General features: G+C 41.5%; 1 protein-coding gene across 1 annotated transcript; it reads right to left on the bottom strand.

Annotated features, from left to right (window-relative positions):
• Positions 1–1,366: 1,366 nt before the first annotated feature.
• lclat1 (lysocardiolipin acyltransferase 1) lies at positions 1,367–16,019 on the bottom strand. Its single transcript, XM_074691241.1, has 6 exons — positions 15,675–16,019; positions 9,947–10,114; positions 9,344–9,542; positions 7,034–7,180; positions 5,297–5,413; positions 1,367–3,717 (listed from the first exon to the last, which is right to left on the bottom strand). Exons 2-6 carry the CDS (start codon positions 10,112–10,114, stop codon positions 3,191–3,193), a joined length of 1,158 nt encoding a protein of 385 aa, XP_074547342.1. The 5' UTR covers positions 15,675–16,019; the 3' UTR covers positions 1,367–3,190.
• Positions 16,020–16,963: the final 944 nt, after the last annotated feature.

The raw sequence follows: 16,963 nt of genomic DNA, 5'->3' as shown, positions 1-16,963 counted from the left end.
GGAGGAGCCATTAAAAAGAACCAGGAGTATTATGAACTCTAATTGGCCCGTGATTCATTGTCCCTGTATGGCTTTTTATTTTAGCCTCTTCCTTTTGATCCCAAGAGATGTCAACATGACGCCCACCTCTCAGGAGAGCAGGGATATAGAAAATAGAAATACACTCCTCTTTTTATCTGTCCTCCACACACACACACACACACACACACAAAGAAGTGACATCATTCTGTCAGCAGGAGAAAATAGCATGCTTTCCATTGACATCACTCCACATCCCGTTGCTGGGAGACACAGGAGTCAACATTAGTTACTATGGAGACTGCACTTCACCTTCAGAGCTTCTGACCTTTTTGGTTGTGCATGGTAGACTGGCGTGTGTGTCTGTGTATGTGTGTGTGTGTGTGAGAAAGAGAGAAAACATTAGCCATGGTGTTGTGTAATGTGAGCATCCAAGGTCTTGTCGTCTCGTTCACTGCAGTGTGGTGAATGTTTTAATAAGTTCAAGACTGAAATACCTCAGAGATGTTTTCTGTGAAGTATGTGAAAAAAGAAAAGTGGAGGTGTCCTTCCGGATGAACGAATAAGACAAAACCATAGACTGTACATTGACTTGACGTACTGTCTGTGACATCACAGCTTTGTTTAAAATACGTAGTTTTGAAGCCTAATGCTGAATTTAACCCAGCTTGTAGCATGTCATCTGTTTACTGTGTTTTGAACAGTTCTGGGCTATGTTTCTTTGGTTTTCATTTACAGAGAGTAGGAGAAAAGCCAATAGAAAACCCACTTATATAATATGGTGGTTTAAATGGTCTTAATAATAATAATAAATAATATTCTTTTATTTTTAGACGGTTACCTGTGAGATAGTTACCAGCTCTGGAATGACCAGAAGCAACATAATTCACCTGTGTTTCTATTGCATTACTGCTCTGTAAATTTTGTAGCGTTGTACTGTTGAAGGTGTACCAGTAAGTTGCCATTGTGGTGGTAATACATCTGAAAACTGAGAGACCTCTTCCATAAACAAACAAAAAAAAGTGTGATCGCACTTTTGTACTCAAAATACAAAGTGCAAGTTGAAAGTTTGTGATTTATTATATTATATATATAATTTTTTACAGAATTAGACATCCAGGTATTTCAGGCACATGGCAGATTTTGCTATGACATACTGAATATTTTTTAGCTTTTTCCCCTCACATACCACCTTTAGGCAAAATGAGCAGGTGCTGCTAGTAAAGTAGGCGCTTATGGAAGCAGCCATTCTGTCACTTTTAATGTGTGATCAAAACACAATTACATCATTTCTCAACAGATCGTGTTTGTTAAAAGCTTGGTAGATAAAAGACTGGAAACAGCTGACTTGATGTAGCATATTTATTCATATATAGATATATATATATTTCCCTCCTGTAAGAGACCGACTCCTATCAGTGTCCGCTGCATATACCTGAGGACAGAAACTTTTGAGGTCCAGCATCAGAGTGATTGTATAATGAGCAACAGAAAACAGCACAAGTGGGACAGTCATATGTGGATATTTCCGCTGGTTCAGGCTTGAGGAGATGGGTATAGTACCATGTTTGGTAGACTACAACATGCTGATGATCAAATATTAGCACAGCTAAGTCACAGTGGATAGAAAGAACCCTTTACATGTTAAACTACAGGAGCTTTGGATCTGTGTAAACAGAACAAAAGAGGTTGAACGTGAAGGACGTTTGTCTCAGTCAGTTTGAAGTGGTTAGCTTGAATACATTTTGCACAGTGTTACAGAAACTGCTACAGACTGTCCCAGACAAATGTTTCATAACTTCCTTAATTAACATCATTGGATGGAAGGAGAGTCAGTGGCTAAAAGTGTGGCTGGAGAGCCGCTCCAATCTTGTTTCAATTTCTGTCCTTTTTTGGCACAATTGGAGCAGCTTTCTCAGCTGTCATTTGCTAATTGAGTTTAGCAGGCGCATCAATGCCAGTCCTCCAGAGAGGGACACGGGCAGAGGTGGGCATTACGGGGCTTTTTTGGATTAGGTTGAGTTCAGGGCCAGTTTTCCACTCCAAGTCTGGTCCTCTGTGCCACTCTGCACATCAAGGGGTAATGTTGTCCCAACAGGACATTCTTCCACCCCAGCACCACCCACATCCTGCCTGTACAAGGCATCCCTTCATTCCCTGAAAGGGCACAAAGCTCATCTGCTTCCACACTTATCCACACGTAACACCCCGGTCAGATCTTTGATCTTGATGATTGGTCGAGTGTTACATCACTGTAGCTGCAGGCGTTCTTTCTGCTGGTGGAGGGCGACGCTACCCTCACCTGATGAGATGGACTACATTCTGTTTGGTTGCTCTTGAAAATCAACGTTTACTTTTTTCAACTTTGGCTTTCATGTGCAAAGCTACTTAAAGAAACACGCAAAAAAAAAAACACAACATGTGTTGACGACCTGTATAGTAATAAACATCAATACATCACTGAAGATATGGGAAATATCCATTCCCCAACATGTATAAAAGGGTAAATATACCCCATAAGGTAAACAATGGTACACATACTGTATATACCTGTATATTCCTGTATAATTCTCTGGGAATTACTGATCTTTGACTAGAGACACTTACTGTCTCATCATTGTAATCTAACTACAGTGCTGATCTGAACATTGTGTAGAGTGGTCATCATATGCACATGTGCTCTGAACTATGGCTCTGCTCCAAAGTATATGACACTAATTTAAAACAAAGGGCAACATAAACAACAGAGCAGGTTTCTAAGAAACAGCAACTGTATGACAAATACTAACAGCAGTATTTCATTACGCACGTTGACACTGAGGTTTCTGACACAACGTGAACAAAAACATTAACATATAAAAATGCACTAACCGTGGGCTAAATAACAGTAATTTACAGGGGAGACATTCACGGGGAGAGTGACACATCTTTAGGGGTAACTTGGTTGAATCCAGCACTGCTAAATGTACACAGCATACCTCTTCTTTCTCCTCTGACTGAGAGGTAAGTTCAGCTGAAGCCATGCATACCATCAGGAAGCTTAACTCATGACTCCCTTTCTAAGGCGTGGAGCGCTCAGCTCCTCAGAGAGAACTTCTAGCCCTCAAGACGACTGAGTCCTCAGTGGCTTGGCAGAACGTGGATGGGAACGTGTCATCCAGGCAGTCTATCGTCACTGCATCTTTCCATCTAGCACCTTACTCTTCTCATCTACGTCAGCAGCTGTGGAGTTCCAGTATCGATGGCACGCCAGCTCTAGCAGCTCCAGCCCTCCAATCAGCTTCTGCTGAGCCATGTACACCCCAACCATAACCAGGAAGTAGAACCTGAAAGGAGCCCACAGCCACAGGCCGGTGAAGCAGAAAGCGATGAAGCTGGTCCAGTACAGCAGAGAGGCGCTTTTGATCAGAGCCACTCGAAGCTCCGTCTTACAAGGTGGCACACGAGCGACGCCCTCCCTGTCGAAGGCCCGGGGCTGGCCTGAGTAGAAGTCCCGCAGACGAATCTCTTTCTCAGCCCAGCGCTCCCGACACCATGACTCCAGCTCGGTGTTGGAGGCAGGCAGTGAGGTCACGGGGTAGCGGCGGACGTGGAAGTGGATCTCACGGGGGAAAAGCCCCAGGATGAGGTGGCGTTCTGTTTGAGGGATGTTCTTGGGGTACGCCACTGTGATGTCATGGACGGCATCCAGGTTATCACCTAGTGAAAAAGACACAGTTCTAAATCATTAGGAACAACACTTGCAGGGCTCTATGTACATCCTTTTATTTGTTAGGGACAAGGCACAGTCATCTCTTTAAGTTTGACTGTTAGCAAAAAGCCTGAATTGCTTGTAAAGAGTAAAAATCTGCCAGTGAAACAAGAAAAATCGACTTGATTAGTTTCATGCATTGAAATATCATTCTTATTACCAGAAATTTTCCACATGAAGTTTTCAAACCCCATTAGCAGATTTCTTTAAACAATTCAGGCATCATCTTTGCCTCTTAATATTTTAAAAGAAGACATTTTTCTGGACTTTTCAGGTGAATTTGGTTCATTTGAAGTCTAATTGGACAGTTTTTCCTGAAAATAAGACACAAGCACTTGCTTAGACTTCGTTTTTCCAGTCTGTGGAACTTTGACTGATCGATTCTTACTGCAACAACCAAACAATTTGATGCTGCGAACACTTTGAAGTCAGTGTTTAATGCCCATTAACTTGTCTGAATAAATAATTCAAAATGTCGCTTGCGTTGCAGAAATGCATTTGTATCTTTATGACGATGTATGTTATAAAAGATCTATAATTTCCTGTTTTGCAAACTATAATAATATCCATGTTTTCTTCTAAAGTCTGATAGTTTAAAGACTATACAAACTTGGAATTGTTCTATAAATCAAGCTCTCTTTTTAAAAAATCTATACCCGCCAGAAAATATACACCTCGACTGTTTTGGTAACTGGAAACCAGCAGTCATATGATACTCACAGGAAACTTAATACTATTCTGTTTCCACATCCAAGCGTCACTGGAACTGTGTTTATAATCCCCGCTCTTGTTCCATTACACATGACTAATTATCCAAGAGCTCAGCACTTCATCCTCTCTTCGCTCTTGAAACCACAATGAGCTCTATACCATCATGACAGATCTGCAGTGGCCTTACGCCACAAAACTGACACTGAATTAAATATCAAGTGGAAGAGACGACACCTGCCAGTGCCTGCTTCTGGACGGCTCAGCTCCACTGCGGTAAAAATAGAGCTCAGAGGGGCACGGCGGACTTGGACAAAGAACGACATGCACAGCATGTCAGTCCACGGTGCGGCGAGAGGGAGAGGAGAATTAGCCTGGTCTGATGACATCACACTGATTCACAACACCTGCGTGGAGAGTTAGTGCCTTGCTCAGCATCCAGGGGCGGGTTGGGGATGAGACAACAGGGCCAGGGGTGGTATTTAAGAACGCTGGAGGGCCGCCAGAATTAGCTCATAGGGAAACATGAGCGTCTCAGGGGTGTTGTAATGGCTGGCGGTGGGTTGAGGCAAAGGGCTGACACTTAGGAGAATAACAGGTATGATCAGTGTTCCACAAACAGCGTCAGTGGATTAACTACAATCATCATGACAGAGTGTTATTTTTCCTCTGGTTTTGCTGATCAAATATTTCCATCCCACAGCTCGGTCAGCTGTTTGACCAGAAACTAACTTACAACATTTATCTCTGTGAGGTGATCGTTGTGAAGTTTTAATGTAGGCGTGATTACAAAAACAGCTGACGTGGATCACGGCTGACCTTTTCGCAGTCTGTTCACGATGAAGGTGAATCCGGTGGTGCGAGGATGAAGCACGTACTCGAATTTCGGCAGGCTGTTCTGGACTGCAAAGGCATCACTCTTTGTTCTGGTATTTTCTGCAAGAAAAAAATCATTTTTAGCTCAGTTTTATTTTTAAAGCAAATTTCTTAAATGTGTGACTGTAATAAAACAGTGTTGCCTAAGAGTCAAGTTACATAACACTGGATAAACCAAAACTAATAAACTTGAACTGACCTTTTTATCTAGACAGTAAACTTATTATATTAGCTTCTATTTCAATCTTGAGTCATTCATCAAGGTCATGTAAGGCCCCTTTGACCTTGTTTTTTAAGGGCTGCTTGTACCAAAGCACACTTTTTTGCACTCTGCAAACAATGTTTCTGTATGAGAAAGGTTAAAAGCTTGATCGCAGACTGAGAGGAAAGAAGAAAACAGAATCAATCAAGTATGAAACAGAGGTAAATCAATATCAGTGTTTGTTGCTGGACTCGACCAGATTCATGTATCAACCAGTGACAACTGCGTACACATTTATAAAAACCAAAGGAGGACATAAACACAGGAAAGTTGATTGTTTATTAACCCAACATTTCTTCAGGAACTTGTTGCCGGCACATGTAAACTATATGATGACTCATGAGTCAAATTATATAACCAGAGACTCCTTCGAGCCCACTGCTAGGACAAAAGGACACGAGAAGCCCTGAGAAGCCCTCTGCTCCAACACAGCAACAAAGCTGTAACTTGTTCAACTTCTAAAATGTTTCATTCACTCATCTACATGTCAGTTAGAGTTACACAAACTCACCAAGAGCCTTAAGTGCACCTAAGGCCTGATCCTGCAGATTGGGGTTTGCTTGCAGGTCCTTACATTGACTATTAGGGGCCTCAAAAACAGAGCGTACTGTTTACTTCTCTGGTTTCTTAAGTGGCTTAAATGCAGGCACACTCAGATGCACAAAGACAAAAATGAAACCAAGTTAGAAGTTTAAATCTGAAAGCCTCTTATGATGTAACTCTACTGGACCCCCTTCATGACATCATGGTACGTAAACAGAAGTAAGGCTTCCCCTTGTAAAGATACTCTGGACTTTGATTGGCTGAAATAAGATCTAAAACAGCTTTAGGCCTCGTTTACACAACAAAATTTCATCCGAGAACGCTAAAACGCAGTAAAATAAAAGACCTGTAGCTAGCGCTATAACTGTCTTGTCTCAAAGTGGTTTTTATTAGATTTCCACTGAAGTAGAGTTGGGCCAATCATCTGGCGTATTGGCGAATACTAAGTAAAGAAACGGAGCAACACATGCTCATTTTGTTGAAAGACAGTCAGCAGATTCAGCAGATTGGGCAGCACAAGCACAATACGGTAGTCTGTGACTACTGTTTCAATGATACTCCGTTTTCAGAAGTTTGCGTTTTAGGTCGGCCAAAACACTGTTTCTGTGTAAATGAGAGGCCAAAAAGCTACACTTTTGCGTTTCATCCTAAAAGCATTGTCATGTTAACGGCCCCTTAGTCAGTTGAGTCGCTGCTTTGACAGTCAGATCAGAGCATTCCTGCAGAATTAACTGTGAGAGGTGTGTGTCAGGGGATCAGGCTGCATCTAATCACTTGGAAATTGTGCTTGCAAAATGATGTCAGAGCAAAACTGTAAGACGAAGAAAAATGAGTGGATATATGTGTGAGTGTGTGTTGCACCATTCACATCTCACCTGTGAGGTCTGTGCCCTCGGGGAACAGGAGCAGCTGCAGGGGCTCTCTGATGTCACAGAAGTAGTCCAGCATGTTCTCCATGTGCTTCTTGTCCTGCTCCCAACGGCGCTGGATGAAGATGAAGCAGGCCACCTGCATCGCCCAGCCTGGAAAGTAGAAATGTTTTCCTTATGAAAATGATTATTTTGACCAATTCTCTCAGATTTTGTTCCAGGAAGAGCATCTGACATTGGGCTGTGTGTTTACCAAAGCTCTGGAAACATACTGCCCCAGTGTTCTTGGAGGAAACCTTTTTCGTTTTTTTGGGGGGGATGTAAATCATATTCAGTTCTCAGTTTATTAAAAACACTTACCTATGAGAAATAAACTGTTACGCAACAGTCCTGTGAATAATCTTACCATCACTAAGATGACATTTTTTAGTTTTTTGTTGAGACTTTTGGAAGAGCTGGGACTGGAGAGCTGTGATATTTGCTCTAGTTACATTTTACACCATCACTTAAACTTTATTCATCTCACTGATGTCGTCGCTGACTGCTGAAAGAAATTCAACAGGTATCTCCAAAATTCCTTTTTCAGGTACGTAAAAAAATCTTTTTTTTTAATGAACTGACAAAATAAACACAAAACACTGTGATTTGACACAAAAGACCTAAAATGAAACCATTACATTTACAGAGTAACCCATGAACCTAATATTTCAGGCGGCCTTTCAGATGTATAATTGTATGCAGTGATGGACATAGATCTCTTAATAATGCATGGGAGTGCCAGTTTTTGCCATAGCAGATTGTTCTACAATTCACAAATTAAACTAATCAATGATTTTTCTTGGGATTTCACCCAGAAATGATGATTATCTGAAGGCCAGTAGTCAGATCCTGACACAACATCACAGCTTGTCTCTGCAATAACAGACTACGAGATGCAGATGCAGATGCAGATCTTGCTGTTGCAAGAAACAATGCAGTGCTGGTATAGTGCAGAGTGTACCTGACATAAAATTTTGCCTCCTGCTAGAGGAAGACAGGAGGACAAGGAAGGTGTTATGAATAAATAGCACAGAAAAATTATTGGTCATTTAGGTCCCCAACACTGATGGTGGCTGTGGACACCCTATATACGGTAAAAAGTCAAAATTGTGAAAAGTGGAGAAAATTTTTATTGATGAGTGATATCAGTGTAGGTGGAATAAACAGATTTTATGTTATCAAATCCAGTTATAAGGAAAACTGACTGTATCCTCTAGAATAATTACAAAAAATCTTTGGCCATACAACATTTCTTTGATGCAAGGCTTCTTGGCAATAAATCTCATATCATTGGAAATCCTGTTTGTCTACCTTTAAAATGGAGCAGCATTTGTTAGGAACATGCATTTGTGGGATGAGGTGAAGGGCAGAGTATGTGGGCTGTGCCCATGAAAAATTTGCCAAATCTTTTCTTTTCATGCCAAACAGCTCATTCTGCCGTTGCTAATGACTCTATGATGTTTGTCTTTTGGTTTTGGTATTTTATTTTTTAGTCCCTTTTAAGTTTGTTTTATTGCACCTACCTACGTACAGCACTTTGTGATTTTTATCTGTGAAAAGCGCTCTACAAATAAATTTTACTTACTTACTCTTGTTTCGGGTGTCGGTTACCCTCAGGTGCCACCTGTGAGCATGAGCCCTGCTCCAGTGTTCAGTAGGTGTCTGTTTCAAGAATTGACATGCTAAGTTTGGCTGATCCAGATAGGACATGTGCAACTGTGCAACTTCCAGATGGTGTTTGGCAAACCAAGTTGCAAAATGATTCTGAGTGAGCCCTAGTACCATCTCCAGAGTGAAGGACAGGGGATGCCAGAGACAGGCAGCGGCGTTGGCGTCCAAAACAAGAATGTTTCACCACCATGTCACAACAGGCTGTCTGGCACTGGCAGATAAGATTTGGCAAATTTTCATTGGTGCAACCGTCATACTCAGCTCTGCTGTTCAACCAACAAATAGTTTTTCCTTACAAATGTGGCAACTTTTAAAAGGAAACAGAATTCTGAATGGTACTGTTATAACAAAGAAATATTCTACCAACACAAATGTCCTTATTTCTGTGCTAAGTTAAGAACGACTTTTATACAGGGAGGAATAACTGATCTTTTTTCATCTAGCTGTCTGCATTCCTATCTTACCTCTTATTTGTAATATAATGTGAACTGCTTAGTCATAAAATATTAATGTTTCCGAAAAAAAAGAGGTTTTGCAAAGCAGGTATTACTAAACAGTTTGTAGGAGTCAGTGTGTGTCAGTGCTGAGTACCCACTGTATACCCACCAAAGCCGGGCACAGCCTTCAGGGCAGCCTTGAGACAGATCTTCTCCAGGCGAAGGTAGCTGTATCTGAGCAGGCAGCACCAGAGGAACATCCAGTCTAGGCGCGTGCGGTGGTTCATAATGATCACACTTCGCTCCCCGGGAATGAAGCCGTCACCTGTTATAACCACCTTCACCCCAAACACCAGCTCCAGCAAAGACTGCAGAGGTGAGAGACGCCAGGGTGAAGATGAGAAATGAGAGAGGAAGAAAACAAAGGAGGAGAGGTGGATGATATGGAGGGGAGAAAGGGGGGATCATTTGAAAAGATAGTAGAGAGAGAAAGGAGGGGCTGGGAAGGGGAAAGGTGGTAAATAAACGTAAGAAAGGCAGAAGAGCAAGACTGGAATAAATCAATAATGCTGATAAACCATGTGGTCACTGTAAACAAGATTTGCATAATTGCGCTCAAGGGCGGAGTGATCAAATGATACAGAAATCAAATCTTATTAATCAAGGGCGCATAAATAAGACCGTGATGACGCAGGTTGTCGTGACTGTGTCAAACACAGGCACCTAAAGACCATCTGGCGAGCACATAAGTAGGCTAAGCTGATCTACACACCACAGGCAGGGTGAGCCAGGTAGCCACGATGCGGTCGGTGATCCAGCGGTACCAAGCCGGCGACAGCAGCATGAGTGGCAGGACCGGACCCAGCATGAAAACGCTCCCGAAGAAACTGCCCAAAAACAGGGTCACCACAAAGTAGAGGCCCCGCACTGACACCGCCATCTGTGGAGAGATGAGACAGGATTAAAGCTACATTAACAAAACGGGATTGAGCAGTCGAAAGGAAGATCTGAAGTATTAAGGAAGAGGATAAAACATGATGACGTTAAGAGAATTTATTTCCGTTCTGGAATTCCACTTTGGAAAAGAGCTTAAGAGGGGTAACTCTGTAATATGAAACAAACGGGATTACCCAGTGTCCCATCAATAGCAAACACTGCTGTTCTCTTGTTCCTCTGACATATTTTCCCACAAACAGTGGAAAATCCAGGGCAGACATTCCTCCAGTGGAATGTAAATAGGGGAACCTTTTCTGACTGTGGGTGACAGATTGTGGGTGTGTGGTCATTAAATCAAATGTAGCTGTGGCTTCAGAAGTATTCACTGACTGCACAGTCTGTGCACTGGCACAAACATTTCAGATATCTCTCTGGTAAAATATCACAGCGGTAGCCACTGAAGCTTTCAAATCCAGTCCAATGAGTTTAGCTATATCACAATTTAGCTTTTGGGGATAAGACCTCTCAATATGTATATTTCTTCAAAACTGGGTTTGAAGCTGGGTATACTGCTTTTACTCATACTCAAAATATCCTTCTTTTTTTCGCATCAGAGTTTTACAAAAGTCTTATTTCAGTCTCTGTCTAAAACACTTGAAGACTCCTTACTCCACACACCCCCCTCTATCTGATTGGCTAACCTTCTGGCGCTCTGAACTGTCCTTGGTGTTTGAGGCCCACACCTCCAACATGTCATTAGCTAGTGAAGTGATTTGTACACTGCAAAAAGCTGAAATCTTACTTAGTGTTTTTGTCTTATTTCAGTGAAAAATGTCTTTTTAGAATTAGGATGAGTCACACTGACTTGACCAGTCCAGAGAAGTGTCTTCTTTCAAGTTATTTAAAGACAAAAATGAGGTCTAAATTGCTCGTAACAAGTAAAAAAAAACTGCCAATGGATTAACAGAAATGTGCTAGTCAAGATTAGAATAATGTCTTAATACAAGTACATTCAGACCTCATTTTTGTCTTTAAATAACTTAAATAAGACACTTCTCATAATAAGTCTAAAAAGACATTTTCTACTAAAAATACAACAAAAACACTTGGTGTGATTTCAGATTTTTTGCAGTTTTTACAATGGCCTCATCATTTCAGCAAGTCTAATGAACACAAAGATCACAAAGATCTTGGGAAATTTTGAAAATGGATAGATTTGGGGATTTAAACAACAGCCAAATATGCAGCAGCTTGAAGATCTGAACAGGTGCAACATGGGCATCCAGAATTGTTTAAATCATGGGAACCAACAATACTCCCTCTTCAAACTCCATCTCAATTTGATGACAGCCTTGGATTCACAACTGGTAGCTTGTTCCCAAAAGAGTCGCTTCACAGGCAGACATCAGCACTCTGGACAAATATAATTGGAAACCAATCAAGGAGACAGGATACTGATGGGATTGCTCGTTACAGTAGCTGAGACATTACAGAAATGCCACATGTTCATTCGATCCATGCGGGAAGCTCAATGAGCCTGTAACCCTTCTGAAACTCAAAACCAAACAGCGGGGCCTTCAATTGTCAATGACACATCTGACAGTTTAAAGGGGCTCATCTGGAGATACCAAAGGGGATCCCTTGTCATTATATGACATCAGTGGTGACCACTTTGGCTTCCAGTGGTAATGTTAAACTTATGAGACACGTCCCACTTGAATATCACATCGTGGTGCACCCACTCAGTTAGTTTCACTTGATTTCTCTGATAAGAAATGCAAGAATCTTCTTGTCCGGACGCAATTTTTTTTATTTTTATACACTTCTAAGAAATTGTGACCTCCCATGATTCCTGGAAATTCTCAGCCAAAGCTGAGAGAAGGCTTGAGGCCTGTCTTGATTTTCCCCTTCTTAAAAAGCAAACAAGTTCAAATTAACACAGGACTGTAGTAAACTAACAGAACAAAGTGTCAGACCAGCGGGACATACTTTGGATAGTGACGGCATAAACCTGAGTCCCACCTTTTCTCAGAGCTTTTTGACGCTCTCTGCATGGATATTTAGCCGTTCCTTTAAAGTGATACTTCGGGATGGAACAAGTTGGGTCCTATCACAAGGTTTAGGGCAGAAATTACCCCTACAGCAGTGATTTTGTGCAGCAGAAGCCCAGGGCGCTTGCACCAAACACCCCCTCCCTGCTCCTCTGCCGGTTTCCTCTGCACTCAGACGGGGCCATATTTTACTTGACCAAAAACACAAATAAATGGACTCCCAGTGAAAAAATCTGATATCGGTCTGCATTCACGCTTTATTCAGAGAATTTTCAGCGTGTTACTTTCACACAATAACACCGCTAAATAAGGCTCTAGTTCTCCAATTAATTACTGCAACAACATACTTCAACCTTCAACAACATTCAGTAATTGAAGCTGAAAATTCACTAAGAGCTGAGTCTGAGACCTTCTGACTCATTCTACCCCTGGAGACAAAGAGGAGAAGGGTCAGAGTAAGTGCTTCAGTGTTTCCCTGAACAGATGAGTCTTCAGATATCTCTTAAAGCAGAAAGGGACCCTGGGGATTGTATAGCGTTAGGTAATTCATTCCACCATTTGGGCATAACAGAGCAGAAGAGTCTGGCAAGAGATTTAGAGCCGCACTGGGCTGGGAGCACCAGGCGTCTTTGACACACAGAGCGTAGTGGGCCAGAAGGAGTGTAGACCTGGATGAGGGACCCCAGGTAGGCAGGAGCCATTCTTGTCAATGTTTTGTAAGCCAGAAGAAGAGCTTCGAATTTGATTCAAGCTGCTACTGGAAGCCAGTGCAGAGAGATTAACAGCAGGGTGACGTGCTGTTTTGGGCTGGTTAGAGACCAGACGTGCTGCTGCATTCTGGGTAATCTGCAGAGGTTTAAATGTAAATGCAGGGAGGCCTGCTAGGAGGGAGTTGCACTAGCTGATGTGGGATATCACAAGGGCCTGTACCAGAAGCTGTGTGGCCTGTTGTGTCAGGTAAAAAGGACACAGCACGGCGCCATTTTTATTGTCATGCAGTCCGAAGACAAGCTTGTGTGGACTGGATTATAACTCTCCCAGAGCAACTAAGTCAATGTTCCCTTTAGCAAGTCACTAAAATGTCAATATTTTGATATAGTGCATATGTACACGCTGAAGCACTTGTGATGAAGTCCTGTGTAAATAAACATGCTGTGACTCTCTGCAGAACATTAAAAATGTCTTGTTATGTAAGTTTTACCTTGAACCAGGCTCGTTCAGAATATCTTTAAACAACCTGCACAGACAGAAAGTTGACTCATCCTAGGTGCAGCATTGGAGAAAGTAAATTACCAGTAGGTCTCATGAGACAAAGGTTAAAGTGGAGTCTTAATTTAATGAGGCCCTGGTCTTGCTGACGCAGGGAGTCTGAGCTAATGCTACAGGGAGCCACCTCATCCAGCAGGTGTTTTTACCTCTTATTTGAACTGCCGCTCACACCTTTCCACCTCAATTACTGTTATGATTGCACAAGCTTCTAGTTCACACCGCCTTCCACCAGCACTCCCATCATCTTTCCCTTGCTGATGCCCTCAGCGGCGTTGTGACACAGTGAGTCACACGGCAGCAACCAAAGCGGCTGAAGGTGCGTTTAAAGGATGCAAACATGTTTGGTGTGCGCGATTATCCGGGCAATAAGGGTTTAAGGGTTACTGGTTTTTAACGACGGAAAATGTGAGACACGAGAGAGGTGAGACAACAGTCTTGCTCAGCGCAATTGCCACAATTACGGTGCGTTCCCACAAACCCAAAACACACACCCTTGGGTGGCCACAGGAACAATCAGACGAGTCTGCTCACATGAAGTGAAAGAAGTATGACACATCTGGAGCCAGGGATGTGCAAGGTGAATGGAATAATGGATATTTACGTGTTGAATAAACATGTTTTTCTTCTGCTTGGCACGGACACCTGGGATATCACACTATTTACACAAGGCTTCCACTGATACACTTTGGTTTCCATACGCCAAAAAGAGCACTGCTTGTTTTGCAAGTTTGTGTCAGTCTTTTCCATTTGGGATAATTTCAATTATTTAATCATTATTGTGATAAAGCTGAGAACTCTTCTCCAAACATAATGCAACATATGCAACAGGGCACACGCCTCCTGCTCCTCTTCTGAAATCTCCGGCAGACGTTTTGCATTCCTTACTTTAAGCCACGGCCAGACATCCCAGCAGGGCAAAGCAGAGTTAAGAGGTCAAGCATGTCTGGGCTAAACAACTACTTCAGTCATATGTATGTGTGCGTGTAAAGGAGACATAAGAGATAAAGTTCTAAATTCATGGCTTATTTAAATGCAGATTAGGCAGGCTGGTCAATACCCAAGACCAAAATGCTTTTAATGACCTCATCATCACTTGATTTGTAGTCTGAGGCTGTATGAGCTGTGCTATATTGTAATGGTATTGTAACTTTATTTATCATCATATGTTTTATTTATGTGGATTGTTTGAATTCATTGTTTTTCTTTGTTGAAACACATAAATTTAAGCAGCTCCAGCCTTTATCCATATCTTATCCATTTGAAACCCTGATTCTTTACTTTATTAGCAATAAAACAATATTATTAGGAGGAAAAGATGTATTTGATCCTTTATATGCTGAAACTAGCAGCCTTGTAGAGTGAAAATGGGGTAAAAATGTGTGGGAAAACAAATCTTGTAGTGTGATCCAGACTTTGCGTTTGATCAGAAGGCCATATTTGTTTTTTAATTGCTTGTGACCGTTTTAATGGCTTAAGTACTGGGTATTAAGTTTGCAGCAAAGTGCATGGATGTGACTGCTTTATTAGCTTTTCCAGTCGACCAAATCAATTATTAATATAACAAGCAGTGCCACACCTTGTTAATGCAATATAATCCAGGTCAAATGAGTCTTTATCTTTGTTATTTTCCATCATCTCAAGGTGGAGTAAAGAAAAGCAGGAACTTTAACCACAAGAAAACAAAAAAGGTTAGGCAACTTTTAATTATAAGCCAAGCTGAGACCAGGCCAGGCCTTTAATAGAGACTGTGAGGGATCACGATCTATTGCATTGCTTTATAAGTCTTTAATCAGCCTTTAAAACAAGTAAGTTGCGACCCCAATAGTATTTCCAAACAACATTGAGTCAAACAGACCACTACAGTCATTTCAAAGTCGGTAAGGTAAAAATATAGTAACTATGAATTTGCACTTTGCCAGTCTTACGATGCAGATCAAATGCAAACAAAAACACAACGCTGCATTTCTACTGAACAAACGAAATAATGGAAATAAAGGACAGTAAGGTTGTCCTAACCTTGTTCGCGCTGTCTTCACACTAACCGCATTTAAAACGTTAGATTATGTGTTGTAAATCCAGGATCTGTCAGGGCTAACGTGCCAATCACTGACATCAACAACGTGCATGCTAACGTAAACTCCGCACGCCTCACCTTCAGATTAAGCATAATCTTCACAGGTCTGCCTTCAACAGAAAACTACTCAAGTGCAGAAACGAAGAACTTACAGTTGGAAATATACTCACCTTGAGTTATTTTTCGTCCAGAATTTAAGTTTGTCTTGTGCAAGCTAGCCGTGTTAGCTCCACTGAGTCGAAACACTTGGTTGCGTCATAGCAACTTGGCAAGGCGGCTAGCAGTTTGCTAACGTTAGCCAACTGGCTAGCAGGGCTTATCAGGAAATGCGGCACCAGTCCTCAAACTTACGCCCGTTGAACTCCTCGAAAAATCTTACGAGATGCAAGCCTAGCCAACTACCAGTCACAGATAATCATCTCCTTTCGTTGTTTTTTTATGTTCCAGCGCAACACTGTAGAAGCCACCGCCTGAACGTTTGGCTAACCCGACCTCTCAACTTGTCACCTCTCACCTGTCGATTCACCCTCACATCGAGCGGGGGCGCTGTTTGTACGAGAAGTTACATTCATGGAGTAGATGCAGTGACTTCAAACAGCAGACAGCATTGTGGAGCAGAAGTCTTTAAACATGCTAAACATGCAGGTAAAAAGAATGCTATGGTAAAAAGTGTTCATCATTATGACATTATAAGCAACCTTGATTGTGTCCTTGATTGATGTTTATGCTTATTTAGAATGAGAATCAGAATCAGAGCTAGAGCCCCAAAGTACAAACAACTTACAGATATCAAAACTAAAAGTGTGGAAGCCCATCCACACCAGTAAAAAAATAACAATTTATAAATGTAAGTCATAATAAAGAGATGCTAGGCCATTGTTACAAGAGATTCAGTTTTAGTTATGAGGTTCTCTGTCATGAGAATGAGATACTGCCATAATTATGAGAGAGTATGTTGTTATGTGCAATGAAGGAAATGTGCAAGGAGAAAAAAACGTGCAAAGGAGCACAGATGGACAGGCTGGAGTTGGCAGAAACTGTTTCTGTGCCTATATAATGTTATATTTATTTATTTATTTATTTATTTATTTATTTATTATTTTACATAATTTTCTTGATATAAATTGAATCAGCAGGTAAAAAAAGGCCTAATTGTTTCCAAAGGGTTGAAGTCATTTTTTTGGTGTTTCATCCATGAACACATAACTTAAAACATGAATGTCAACAAGTCCCTGTCATCTCTTAAATATTTTTTAACAGATTACAGAAAGACCTGAAACTATTTTCTGAGTTATAAACCCCAAAACACAGAAGTTTTTCTGTACTTTATTACACAGTGAACAAATTGTTATGCTTTTGAGTTATGAGCTCAAAAAGGTCTGAGGCGAGATGTTGCTAACCTTTGTGCCTCTGTGAAGCTAACAGGTGCACCACCGTATGGTTACGGAGATTTACTTTG

The sequence above is a fragment of the Halichoeres trimaculatus genome, unplaced genomic scaffold (assembly GCF_033239565.1).
Source record: "Halichoeres trimaculatus isolate MK-OKI-2021-1 unplaced genomic scaffold, fHalTri1.1 fHalTri1_scaffold_17, whole genome shotgun sequence".
Classification (NCBI taxonomy): domain Eukaryota; kingdom Metazoa; phylum Chordata; class Actinopteri; order Labriformes; family Labridae; genus Halichoeres; species Halichoeres trimaculatus.
Note: the sequence above shows the minus strand (reverse complement) of the source record. Positions and strands in the feature narration are given on the sequence as shown.

Coding starts and splice junctions, on each gene's coding strand:
- lclat1 (XM_074691241.1), bottom strand. CDS start 10,114: ATGGCGGTGTCAGTGCGGGGCCTCTACTTTGTGGTGACCCTGTTTTTG. Junction 7,181..9,343: donor GAAGGCTGTGCCCGGCTTTG/GTGGGTATACAG, acceptor TCTACTTTCCAG/GCTGGGCGATGCAGGTGGCC. Junction 3,718..5,296: donor CGTGAACAGACTGCGAAAAG/GTCAGCCGTGAT, acceptor CTTTTTCACTAG/GTGATAACCTGGATGCCGTC.